The sequence below is a fragment of the Delphinus delphis genome, chromosome 10 (assembly GCF_949987515.2).
Source record: "Delphinus delphis chromosome 10, mDelDel1.2, whole genome shotgun sequence".
NCBI classification, from domain to species: domain Eukaryota; kingdom Metazoa; phylum Chordata; class Mammalia; order Artiodactyla; family Delphinidae; genus Delphinus; species Delphinus delphis.
In genome coordinates, this window is record NC_082692.2 from 39,595,829 (window position 1) to 39,610,046 (window position 14,218).

At 39.3% G+C, this 14,218-nt stretch overlaps 1 protein-coding gene across 1 annotated transcript; it reads right to left on the bottom strand.

Annotated features, from left to right (window-relative positions):
* Positions 1 to 220: 220 nt before the first annotated feature.
* SNRPC (small nuclear ribonucleoprotein polypeptide C) lies at positions 221 to 12,922 on the bottom strand. Its single transcript, XM_060021982.1, has 6 exons — positions 12,855 to 12,922; positions 12,456 to 12,498; positions 7,226 to 7,334; positions 4,816 to 4,905; positions 3,225 to 3,329; positions 221 to 560 (listed from the first exon to the last, which is right to left on the bottom strand). The coding sequence occupies exons 1-6, from the start codon at positions 12,860 to 12,862 to the stop codon at positions 436 to 438; spliced, it is 480 nt and encodes a 159-aa protein (XP_059877965.1). The 5' UTR covers positions 12,863 to 12,922; the 3' UTR covers positions 221 to 435.
* Between the last annotated feature and the right edge of the window lie 1,296 nt (positions 12,923 to 14,218).

Genomic DNA, 14,218 nt, shown 5'->3' on the forward strand with positions numbered 1-14,218 from the left:
ATTTTAATCAACAAAAGCTCTACAAGTGTTGGATTTACCAGTTTTTGCACAAGAGAACTTTACTAAATAAAGACAAGGTGCCCAAAGGGACCCACTCTACAGCTAAGGGAAAATAATGTCATACAGAGGGCATGCTGAAGAAAGAATGAGCTAGAGAAACACAATTGGACTCTCCTTTATAATACAAAAAGAATACAGAAGGGAGAAAAAAGGGAACACATTTTTAACTAAAAGAATTGACAATTTTATTTTCACATTTCACAATACAAATGAAAATTGCTTTTTCTGTCCCACCACTCCCCTCCAAAACTACTCTTTGATAGGAAGGGGGAGCAAGTCTTCCTTGTCATCCTGTTAGAAAACATCCCGAGTCACAGCACCATGATCTCCTGGTGAAGTAATATAAAACTGATATAAAGAGGTTCCCCAATCTCCTTATCTGTCTGGTCGAGTCATTCCTGGCCGGGTGGGCACCATCATGGGACGGGCAGGAGGTCTCATCATTGGGGGCCCAGGCATCATTGGCATGTGGCCTCCCATAGGTGGCCTCATTCCAGGAGCTGCAGGTAAAACAAAGAAAAGGAAAAAAGACAGTCAAAAATACTACTTAGGAGAGCTTGATGGGACTTCAATTAAAGACAAAAAAGTAGCCCCCCCTGCAAAATGCTGGAAAAAAGACATACTTGACAGAAGAAATGCAACAAATTCATCACATCTGTAAATTACTTAGACATTCTCAAACAAAAAACAAAAAGGTCAACACAAGAACCATATGGGAATCATGATCTAATGATACTAAGGGGGAAACTATTAATAGACTGCTTTCCAGAAATCACCAGGGACTAGTTCCCTAAATTGACCTTTTTTCTCACTCAGGGAAATTCACAACTAAGTCACATGTTAGTCAGCTCTTTTAATCAGTTCTATCCACCATATAACCAGGAGCTATTTCATGAATGTACACAGGCACGGAGGACAATCTTACCACTAAGCGTTTGTTCGGAGTTGTAGGAAAGGTGAGCAGGAGGCCCATGCTGAGAACCTGTTAGTAACCATACTTAGCTCAAGTCAAGAAAAATAATAGGCAATAATGTGATTTATAACAATTAGCACACACACACAAATTTGATTTTTCTAATACATTTCAGAAACTATTAATGAGTTTTTTTTAAGTGTCCCATCAATACACCAGCCAAATAAATGAGTCAGGGAAGGGAGGGCAAGCAGACAGGTGAGGGTTGGGGAGGAATACAGGCAGCTTCACGGGAGTGGTAATGTTCTACTTCCTCAGCTGGGTGGTGGGTTCATGGTATTAATTGTATTACTACGCCTTATAATTTTCATGTTACATATCTTCTTTTTAAATATCAAATTTTACCTAATTATTTATTTTCAACTAAATCATTTTGATTAAAGGCTTGCAATAAATGCTTCAAAAGAAAACTATATTTAAAGTTGAATATAGCCTTATCACAAAAAGTAAAACACAACTATATTTAAAGTTGAATATAGCCTTATCACAAAAAGTAAAACACAAGGGTATGCAAAAACACAAAATCCAACAGGTACAGAATTGAATTTCAACAGAAACAGAAAATACTAAAACTTCTAAATATCTTATTAAAAAATCCCTCCATAACATAACCTGTATTCAGCATTTCTTAGAAGAAACTGATCTAGACCAAAGACTGAAAATGACTCCCCTGAAAACTTTTTCTTTGGTCTCCATAATGCCTTAAATCTTAATTAGTTGTCAACATTGGCACTTAATATGTCTTGTCACTAATAAGTAATTCTAGACTTCTTTTTTCATCTTTTTAATGTGGAAATGTTCAAACATACACAAGCATAGGAAAAAAGAATATAATGAACATCCATGTACCCATCAACCAGCTTAAACAATTATCCACCCGAGGGCAACCTTGTTTTATCTTATCCTCACACATTCTTATCCTTGCCCACCCCCCAGCTACTCAGTTACTTTAATGCAAATCCCATAATTTTATTATTTTATCCTGGCTAAAAACTACAACAACAATAACAACAAAATACTCGGGCAAATTGGCAACACTAAGCCTGTATTCTCAAATGTCAACCATAGGTTGACCCTGAGTTCTAGAAGGCTTCTTTGCATGTGACAAGCATTCCCCCCGATTCACATCCCTAACCCCTCTAGGGATGTGAATCTGTGATCCCAATTTAAGAATGCAAAAGACATCTGAATCACTTAGATTGTGTTTTGGATTCACAAGCCAGTAAAGCAGGAATTCTCTTTATCTAAACTCTCCCACCCCTAAATGATACCCACAGCAAGCATACTGAATGTTTCTGGCCAGGAAGCTACTCTAATGCCTTTGCACCTTGTCTTACCAGTTGAGTTGTAGGCTTCTTATGTCAGTTGTATTTACTCTAATTACATAATTTAATTATTCTGCAAACTGATGAAATAAGAATGTAGAAAAAGAACGATTTCTATGAAAACTAAGCTGATAATAAGAAAGTCTCAGGCAAATCATCCCCCAAAAGTACTCACAAATTTGGTAAGCGAAACGATCATAAAAAATAGAAACTAAATTGCCTCACAAGGTCTCTAACCACTTCAAAGAAAATGAAACTGAAGTTGGTAAAGGACGCATTATGAGTATGGCTTTTTGGTTTATGCAAGAAATATATGGTGTTCCAGTCAGTAGACTCATTCTCAAAGCAAAGGCCCTGACCATGTATCAGAAAACTCTGCAAATTAATGTACATTTATGTTTATGTTAAAATAAAATGTTTGAGGCATAAGTTTTTCCCCCTTCCTGAATAAAAGACTAACTACCAGGCCTAAGGCCTTTTTCATAAATACTAATTAACCTAGTTAACCTGCAAGATTAAATCAGCAATAGGCGGTAGCTCTGCTCCAAATCAAAACCAAGAAAAGCAGCAGCACAAATACATATCTACCATTCTCCGCATTATAAATGGCCAAAAGTCAGGAGGGGGTGAGGAAACAGGAGGGACAGAGGAGAAGGAAAAAAGAGGCAGTCTTATCCTGCTTTCAGTTGCACAAGGTCTTTGGATACCATCCAATTACACTGATAAACCAAGTATTTCTTTTTATCATTATAGATTCACCAAATGTAATTTGTTGCAATACATTTAGACAGCTAATTAAGAATTCTATTTAAATGGAAAGCTAAAACACAATGGAGCATCCAAGAAGGAAAGAGATTCAAACTTACCAGGTCCCACTGGCATCATCCCAGGAGGAGGAGGGCCCATCATTGGCATCATAGGAGGGCCCCCCATGTGGGGTGCTGGCATCATCCCAGGGCGAGGAGGACCCGCTGAAATAAAGAATGGGACCTGAGGCTGAGATATGCCTGTATATTAACATTTTCTCTTCTCAGTGAAATAGGGCCTCATGATCTGGCCCAAATTCTGGCCCAAATAGTTCTGTAACTTCTTATGGTTTCTTTTATAACAGCAGATTCACAAAAATCAGCGGGCTACAAAACTTTAGTTACATTATGACTAAAAAACAAGAACAAGCCTGCCTAGACAGAAGTGTAAAATAAAGATAAGTTTCTCAGGGCTTCCCTGGTGGCACAGTGGTTGAGAGTCCGCCTGCCGATGCAGGGGACACGGGTTCATGCCCCGGACCGGGAAGATCCCACATGCCGCAGAGTGGCTGGGCCCGTGAGCCACGGCCGCTGAGCCTGTGCGTCCAGAGCCTGTGCTCCGCAACAGGAGAGGCCACAACAGTGAGAGGCCCGCGTACAGCAAAAAAAAAAAAAAAAAAAAGTTTCCCAGGTTAAAAAGATTCCAACAGTTTAAATTTTTAAAAGAAGGGTATTATCCCCCTGATGAACTTAAGCCACAAGTACCTAATTTCAAATCTTTCTTTTTTTTTCCCAATCAAAACTATGTTTAAGAGAGTCTTTGGGAATACGAAAATGTTTCCGCACAGATATTCCTGAACAATAACAATCTGGAACAACTCAGATGTCCAACAATAAGCAAATGGTGAGACTGATTATGTACATTCATACCACTGACTATTCTACCATTAAAAATAATGGAGTTGAGTGCCAGCCAGTCAGGATAGAGTAGGAGAGCAAGCCTGTGATCCTGATCAGGTCCCAGGATGGCAGGATTCCAAGGAGGGTTTGGTGGGTCACTAGTGGTCTACCTGCATTAGTGTGCAACTATTATAAACAGCCTACTTCTCTGTGTTTATATCCATGATAATTTACAGGACTGAGTTTAGGTCTCTGAGTTCAATTTTAATCTGAACCCTTCCAGGAGGGCCAAAGAACTTATGGCCTAGTTGCTCAATGTCCTCCTGTCTGTCATGCAGAAACAACAAACCTTCCCAGAGAGTAGAGTCCTTTGATCCACTCCTCTTTTAACTATGCAATTTTTGTCTCTCACAGGTGTATATATATTGGTTTTAGATGAGTTACAAGGTTGGGAGAGAGACTGAGGAGTTTATCAGCTACATCAGTCCTCCAGTGTTGCATTCATAGCAGTAAACAACTCAGCAGCAATACCTCTTTATACATCAGCTCATCTAATCACAGGTACATTCTGAGCTTTCCATTGACTCTATCTCAGACCCATTTGAGATGCCACAAATATAATACCCTAATAATAAGGTAATCAGAAGGTAACGCTAAAGATATTTCAGAAATTATACCACTGAAGTTGTTTTCTATTACTGCCTATGTATTCATTTAATGAACATTTGAAAGCCAACTGTGAGATAATCTAACAAAATCAAGGGTAATCTGCCCAGTTACACCCCTTAAGATAAAAACTTTATAAACTTACGGAGACTGGGGGGAGGTGGAATCATTGCCCCTGCAGGAGGAGGGGCAGAGAATGGAGTAGGAGGTATCTTTCCTTGTTGGAATGCAGCAGCTTTGGAGAGTGAGGAAAAAAACAACAAACAGTGAATGAGAATTCAGCAACCCATTTATTTACTAAAATAAGCACTTTCTTTTAAATTTTTAACAGTTCCATATTTCACTCTAAAAAGCATTCATCTAAGATTACTACATCATGGTCTCCACAGTTTTTAAATCAACTTTACGTACTCACAAGCTAAAACTGCAATTAATTGGTTTACTGATCTGGGTTTTTTAACCTGTTTTTATTTCATCAGCATTCCTATGGATGAATTAACTATGAGAAACTAGTTAACTACGAGTGAAAACCTCCCACCTATAAATGTCTCACCAAAGAGCAGCAGTCATCTTTAATCTGTACATGTATTTTACACTCAATTCAAGCTGCTCATAGTTTTGTTTGAAAAATGTGTGATAACTGCCCAGAGGCCAGGCTTTGTAAAATTTCAATCCTTCCTATATATGCTTTCCTCCATCAAAACAATACACCATTTTGGTTTACCTGTTTTGAAATTAATGCACTGAGGTAAGAGATGTAAAAGAAACAAAGATTTCAAAGCAAGAGGTTGCTCCGAAGGAGATTATGATCTTGAAAAATGTCCAATAAAATTATCTTTTAATTTTTCTTTCAGACAATATGAGGCACAAATGAAAACAAAAGAAATTGAAGATTGTTTATATTTGGTTTGGGAAAGGAGTCATACATAAATACTAAAATACACACTCATAAAGTCTATTCCTGAATTTGTTAGCCCTTCCCAATTCAGTGCAGCCTGCAGCCCAGACACTCCCTCGTTCCACTCCAACCCCACAAGTGCAAAGGAGATCAAATTACTCAAGTAGATCACTGGTAATTCATGAGAACCAGATCCAAAAAATGACCTAGAGTAGAGATTTATGAACAGCTATCATATTCCTCCAAACAGAGCCTGTGCTCTCTAAGGGATCACATCCCCCAGCAAAAGCCTTTTCCAATCAAAAGTCACCTCCCACACGTTGTGTAGGACAGCCTGTAAAGGCTGAAGAGGGAGCGGCTAAGTAGCAGACTCAACATCAACATAACCCTGAACATGATGAGGTATGCCCCCAAGGGTTTGCTTCTTATCCTTTAAAAGTCCTCCATCAAAAACATTTACTCATCTTAAGTTATTCGGCTGAGCACAAAAAATAACAAACATAATGCTAACCTTTAATGCAAGAAACTTCCAACATCTTTACAAATAGAGGAGAACATGATTACATTATATTTTTTTCCCAAATGAAATGAGACAATGTCTGAGATTTGCTCCTTAATAATCCAGGAGGGGAAAGGGAGTAGATTGCCTCAACAAGGGGCAATTCTGTCCCCTTGGGAACACCGGGCAATGTGTGATGATATTTTTAGTCACAACTGGGCATTGCTATTGGCATCTAGCAGGTATAGGCCAGGGTTGCTGAACAGTCTACAATGCACAGGACAGCCCCCAACAAAGAATTATCAGGCCCCAAATATAAATAGTGCTAAGTTTGATAACTTTAGTATAAATGAAACAAGACTGCCGCAGCAGAGTGATGCGGGTGTGGCAGCCATGGGAGGTTTACTCTCTAAAGTTCTCCTTCTATTTTGCTTAAAATTTTCCATGATAGTTTTGCTTTTTTTTAAAAAAAATAAAATCACACCACAATCAAAGCCCACATTTGCCTGCCAGTTCTGGGTACAATGAATGATCAGGAAAGGCCATGTTTCAAATACACCAGGATGATCTAACATAAAAATGCAGTATCTCTTTCTGTCAGTGCCTTGGACCCAACTATCCTAAACAACAAAAATGTTCTTAATTAAACAAAAAGAGTATGGCATGTATGGCAGTGGTCCAAAACATACCCAAACTATTCTGTCACATCAGTTACTTCCTTTGTGACCAGTTATCTTTGCCAGGACAACAAAGAATAAAAGTGTCTCAAACTCTTCAACGAGAGCTACAAACTCACCCCCACCTTTTCCTATTACAACCAGAAAACAGATCTAAAAACCATGGCTCACTACAAAGGAGGTTCTGCATAAATGTGCTACAAAATCTGGTCCACATCAATAGTGAAATATTAGGCAACTCATTCTTCTCTGCCCAAATTCCCAGTCTAATCAATACCTGATTGCTCTAACCTCAAAAATTAATATTAATGTTTTCCTATATCCCTGGGAAACCAATGACCTTCCACTTCTTTGATTCAGCACATCAGAATGCTCCTATTTATCATTCAGAATGAGTTGCTTCTGTGAAAAACAACAGAGAGACAGGGACGAGAAAGAATGGAACCATTCTACCACATCAGAACACGAGACTGAAACGCACTTGTTTTGTCAATCAGGCTCTGAGCCTGCTCTTCCATCCATTTCTGATAGTAGTCTTTCACATTCTCTTTGTGTTTCCTACCACTGCAGTGTGTCTTTCTCACAGATGGCTGTAAAACAAAAGGTTGTATCAGTCAGAGAAACAAATATCCAAAACCAGAAAATTTTTAAAGCCTTACCTTTTAATAGGTAGCCTGGCTACCTCTAGCAGCCTTAGCTGGTGCCAAAGCATCACTTAAAAACATTATCCAGCAACGTACTGTGGTAATTTACCTACTGTATTTATTATCTAAACCAGGGGTCAGAAAACTATGGCCCATGGGTCACCCACCTGATTTTGTGGAAAAAAAGTACTGGAACACAGTGGTGTTCATTTGTTTATGTATAGTCTATGTCTTGTCTCTACAACAGCAGAGTTGAGCAGTTGCAACAAAGACTGTTTGGTCCACAAACCCAAAATAATTACAAGCTGGCATCTGAAGAAAAAGTTTACAATCCACTGATCGAGAAAACAATATCATATAATGCCCTTTCTTAGGCCATTCTACAGCAAAATAATATAGCTTACATACATTTAAATAACACTGTTTATGGGAGTATATTCTTTTAAAGGACCATGGGTCTAGAAAACAGACTCCATGTGAATCACACACAAACCTTTGTCTCTAGCCCACTAATCCTTTTGTTCTTTAACAGTTTTATTGAGGTAAAACTGACATAAGATAAACTCCACACACTTAAGCTTTTGGTTTTTTAAGTTAACATTTATTTAACTCTTACTACATGCCAGACACCATGCTATGTACTTTACAAGGAGTGCCTCAATCTCTATAGAAATCACATGTGCATGGTACAGTGGAATACTAATCAGAAAGAACGAATCACTGATACATGCAATACGGACAAATCTCAAAAACGTGCTGAGCAAAAGAAATCAGAAACACAAAGAGTGTATAAGGATCCATTCATATGAAGTTTAAAACCAGTAATAATGATCTTTAGTCATAAACACCAGATCAGTCAGTGCCAGGGGTGCAGGGGACTGATTGCAAAACAACACAAGGAACTTTCTGGAGTGATGGAAATGTTCTATATTTTGATGCATACATGAAGTTGTAATCATTTGACAAGTCATCAAACTGTACACTTAAAATGTGTGCATTTAATTGAATATAAATTATAATTCAATACAATTGATTTTAAAAATGACAAGGTTGGACTTCCCTGGTGGTGCAGTGGTTAAAAATCCACCTGCCAATGCAGGGGACATGGGTTCCATCCCTGGCCCAGAAGATCCCACATGCCGCAGAGCAACTAAGCTGGTGCGTTACAACTACTGAGCCTGTGTTCTAGAGCCCGCGAGCCAGAACTACTGAGCCCGCAAGCTGCAACTACTGAAGCCCGTGCGCCTAGAGCTCGTGCTCCGCAACAAGAGAACCCACCGCAACAAGAAGCCTGAGCACTGCAACAAAGAGTAGGCCCTGCTCACCACAACTAGAGAACAAATGCCTGCACACAGCAACGAAGACCCAATGCAGCCAAAAATAAAATTAATTAATTAATTAATAAAAAAATAAAAATCACAAGGTTATTGGGACTTCCCTGGTGGTCCAGTGGTTAAGACTCCACACTCCCAATGCAGGCAGCCTGGGTTCGATCCCTGGTCAGGGAAGTAGATCCCACATGCCGCAACTAAGAGTTTGCATGCCACAACTAAAGATCCCACATGCCACAACCAAGACCCGGCAAAGCCAAATAAATAAATTTTTTTTTAATCACTAGTATGTATAAAATAGATAACATGAGAACCTGCTCTATAGCCACTCTACTTCACTTCGCTGTACAGTAGAAACTAACACAACATCGTAAAACAACTATACCCCAATTAAAAAAAAAGTTAAAAAAATTTTTAAAAATAAAATGTTTGGTTCTACTGGAAAAAAAAAAAGAAATTAAAAAGAAATCATCCACTGCATGCAACTCAATTGTCAGGAAGGACATTTGAATTTTTTTTTAATTTATTTATCTATTTTTGGCTGCATTGGGTCTTTGTCACTGTGCGCAGCTTTCTCTAGTTGCGGTGAGCGGGGGCTACTCTTCGTTGCAGTGTGCGGGCTTCTCATTGCGGTGGCTTCTCCTGTTGTGGAGCACGGGCTCTAGGCACATGGGTTCAGTAGTTGTGGCTCGTGGGCTCTAGAGCACAGGCTCACTAGTTGTGACGCACGGGTTTAGTTCTTCCGCGGCATGTGGGATCTGCTGGACCAGGGCTTGAACCTGTGTCCCTTGCATTGGTAGGTGGATTCTTAACCACTGCACCACCAGGGAAGCCCCAGGACATTTGAATTTTCACAGAAGAAAAATAAGAAAATAAACCCTTTACCTACTTAAAAAGAAAAAAAATCACAAGGTTATTATCTTCTGTTTATGCTTAAAGACTTGTCTCAAAACACATAGATGGTAAGCAGCAAACTAAGGCCTGGAATCCAGATCTCATTCAGATGCTCCTCACAGCTGCCTTCCTCCCTCCTAAGTCTCTTCACGTGACTGCTTCAGCAGCAGCATATACGACCAACGTCGTGTGAGCAAAACTGTCTTTTTTATGGTCTGTATCTCAAAATACTGTTCCCTGTCACCCAACCACTGCTTACACTAATACCACAATGATGCCTTAAGCCTAATAACAAAATCATGCCTAAGAACCAGCAAAACCTCAAAAGTTAGAGCACTGAATGTTTTATACATTCATACTGAACGTTTTATACATTTCAAAGTCCACCACAGGTACTGCTTCAATCACTATGGAAACTTCCTATTTTCACAAGGTATCATGTTAGAACAGCAGTATTACAAGGATTCCTGACATTTCTCATAAAGAGATATTTATTATAAAGAGAGACTTTTCCATTCTCTGAATTCCAGCATTACCAAGATGAGTGAGTATATGACAATATAGCACTGGAAAAGGGTAGAAAGGCATAGCCGCCCATACTAACAACTTCAAAAAATTATGACTAGGGGTTTGAACTAGAGAGGGGGTTAGGGACACAAAACCAAAACAAAACAGAAAGATGGGGGATCTATAGGCAAGCTACTACCACTACCAACTTACTGGAGGAGTCTCCTCCAGGACAATCTATAATAATATTTAGAACTATTATTTCTTCAAGAGGAACCACCCTACTTACATGTTCCACAAATCTATTAATGCTGAACTACATCTAACCATGTGTTAGAAAGAATTCCAAATGAAGTGACAACAGAGGAATTATTGGCTAGGTTCTTGCATCTATTCAAGATGACATCATAATCGAATTCTAATTTCATCAGGTCTCTGCAGAGGCAGCAAAGTAGAGAGCTGCAATTCTGAAGGTATGGCTCACAGACACCACTCAAAGTGAAAGACAGACCAGTGAATTTTAATGTTAAAAGAGCGTATGACATGGTTTCAGAATCCACACTGCAACTAGCCATGTGCTGAGTTTTCGTGCAATAATATAAAGTAATAAAGAATATCCACGATTGTCTAAAACTGCTATTAAAGTACTCCCATATCCATGTGAAGATGGATTCATCATATACTTCAACCAAAACATAGTGCAACAGATTTGAAGTAGAAGATGAGAATCTGCCAGCTTCCATTAAGTCAGATGTTACACAGGATTCCAAAAATGTTAAAATGCCATTCTTCGTACTTAATTTTTTTGTTTTGGAAAATAGCTATTTTTCACTTTTAAAGTGTTATTTGTATTACAAGTAAAAAGTCTGTTATCATTACCTTTAAATGAATTAATAAGCATTTTTTAAGTTTAAGTTTTAACTTCAAATACAGCCAATTTTAATGGATATAACCCACCTTTTTTTCTCTTTTTGAATAATCCAGTAATTTTTAAGAGTGTAAAGGGACCATGAAACAAAAAAAGTTTGAGAGCTGCTGGCATAGAAGCTCTGGAGTTAGACTGCCTAGATTCATCTTCCAGCTCTATACAACTTACTGGTTTTGTAACATCCAGTCAGTTATTTATCCACACTGCCTGTTTCCCCCTTTGTAAAATGGGAGATAACACCAACCTCATAGGATTAACATGAGCATTAAACAAAATGATACATGGAAAGCATTTGGAACGCTGCCTGACATACAATAAATATTCAATCTTAGTCGCTATTATTTGTTAAGCAGTTTTTAATCAAAGTATTCGGTTTAAAATTTAGGCATTTCTTTCCAATTTAATCAGTCAAGCATTTAAGAGCCTTGACACAACGAAATATTTGAACTTCAGAACGTTTTCCTAGAATTTTTACTTGTCATATAAAGTTTTTTCATCTTTAAACTTGCTAAAGCTTTATTATTTCGGGTCTCCACTGAAAACACTGACTGATGGAAGACTAGTAACTTTGAATTATGAAGACAGTTACAGGAAGAGTGGAAAAACAAACACCCCAAAGTATTTTCTCCAAGCATTAGCCCTTAAACCTTAGCAAGATGAAATGCACAAATTACAAAATTTTTAAAAATCTAATTTAGGGAGTTCCCTGGTGGCCTAGCAGTTAGGATTCCGGGCTTTCACTGCTGTGGCCTGGGTTCAACCCCTGGTCATTGAACTGAGATCCCACAAGCCGCACGGTACAGCCAAAAATAAAAAGCCTAATTTATTACATATAAGGCTTTTCTTAGGTTTCCTTTTGTTAAAAAAATAACTTTATTGGGCTATAATTCACAGATAATTCAATTTACAAATTTTAAGTGTACAATTCAATGGGTGTTCGGTATATTCACAGAGTTGGGCAATCATCACTACAATCAATTTTTTTTAAATTATAGTTGATTTACAAATATTATATTAGTTTCAGGTGTAAAAGACAGTGATTCAATATTTTTGTAGATTATGCTCCGTTTAAAGTTACAAAATAATGGCTATATTTCCCCTGTGCTGTACAATTAGCTATTTATACACAGTAGTTTATACCTCTTAATCCCATACCTCTATTTTGCCCCTCTCCAATTCCCTTTCCTCACTGGTAACCACTAGTTTGTTCTCTAAATCAATGAGTCTGTTTCTGTTTTGTTATATACATTCGTTTGTTTTATTTTTTTAGATTCCACATACACGTGATAACACAGAGTATTTTTCTCTGACTTATTTCACTAAGCATAATACTCTCTAGGTCCATTCATGTTGTTGCAAATGGTAGACATATACGGTTTTTTGAAGCTGAAAAGAAACACTACTTACAGAGTCATGGGTGAGGTATGTATCGCAGTAGTCACAATAAAACCTGGAAAGAGAAGGAACGTAGAGAAAGAGAAAATGACAACCCGTTAATAGATGCCCATCCACCGAGGTGCTGTTTATTGAAGGTAAAATAGAAAATAAAATAAAGTAAAAGACCTATTCATGATGAGAAGACATCAAACAGAGCGTTCTGACACAAGCCAAGCTTTTGGGTTGCCTTACGGAGAGTCGACCTCCACACTCCTAAAGAGGTATCTAGAAATCCGGGTCTCCCTTCCTCCCCCAGACCCTCTCGCTCCCCCAGAGGCTCGTGGAGCCAGAACCCGCTCTGTGCTCCCCCGCAGGGCCACAATCAGTGATCGAGACCGCGAACACCCCCATATTCAGGGCCCCACTCACTTAGGCATGTCGCTCGTCCGGCCTTTGGCAACTCCGTTCCGCGCCGCCCGGAAGTGACGCGCACAGTGAGCGCCGACGCGACGGAAGCGATGAGTCAAATGCGACTGCAGAAGCCCCACCCTGTCATCCAATCCGCCAGCTGCGCTGCGCCTGCTGTACGGCTTTGTCGGCGGAGCGAGAGGCGGGGCTTGTCCTGCTCCTCCCTTCACCTAGAGGAGTGTGGGAAGGGGGAGTATCAAGTGTCCCTGCGAGCTTCAATGCACGCACTTGTGGCCGCGATTTTCGATGCTCCTAGAAGCATGTCATTCATCCTTTCTTTCGACAGTTATCTAATGAGCGTCTGGTATGTGCCAGGCACAGCTATAAATGCTAAGAAGCCAGCAGTGAACAAAACAGACAAAAATCCTTGCTTTCTTGGAGTTGACATTCGAGTTGGGGAAGACAAATACAGTAATAAAGTCAGTATGTAGTGGGTTAGATGGAGCCAAGTGCTATGGGGAGGGAGGGAATGTAGCATGGAAGAAGGGAGTTCAAATTTAAATAAAACAGAAAGCTTGCTGAGAAAGTGATGACTGAGAAATGATAGGTTTCTTAAAGCAAGAAGGCCAGGCGCAAGCCATTTTACATAGTGTCTCTTTTTTTGAGACTCATTAACCACTGGAGGTGGCAGAATCCCCAGTTTCAAATCTCGTGGCTGCTTCCTAGCTGTGCTGCATGTGCAAGTTATTTAATCTTTCTGACTCTGTTTACTCATCTGAAAAATATGAATAATAGTTCTTACTTGTAGGCTTTGAGGAAGAATTAGATGTGAAAATGCTTGTAAAGCTTTCAGTGCAATGTCTGTACACACTAAGCCCTCCACAAATGGTAGTTATGGTTCCACAAGAGGAAACTGTTAGAAGAAACTTGTCCAGGGAGTTCCCTGGTGGCCTAGGGGTTAGGATTCCAGGTGAGAAATGGAGTATTCCCTACCATATCAGTAAACAAAGGATGTCACACTCATCAGCAATTGCAGCCCCCACTGTTGTGAGCTAGTGAGCCCTGAGGGAACTGAGGAAGGAAAAAATACCTGCCATCTAGCAGCCATCAGATTGCATTCACTCCCTACGGTGAGCCCTGAGGAAACTCAGGATGTGAAAACACAGGCCCCCAGATAGCTGATGTGCATAGCAGATGAAAGATTTCAGTGAGCCCAGACTCTTGCATCTTCCCATACACAGAAAAGCGCTAAATTCCTTTACTTGGAATATCTGATTTTCTTTAATTAACAATAATCTTTTGATGTTCAGACTACCTGCCCTTTGTTGCAAAACTGCTATATAACCTAGCTCCCTGCCTTGCCTCCTCCGAACAGTTCTCTCAGG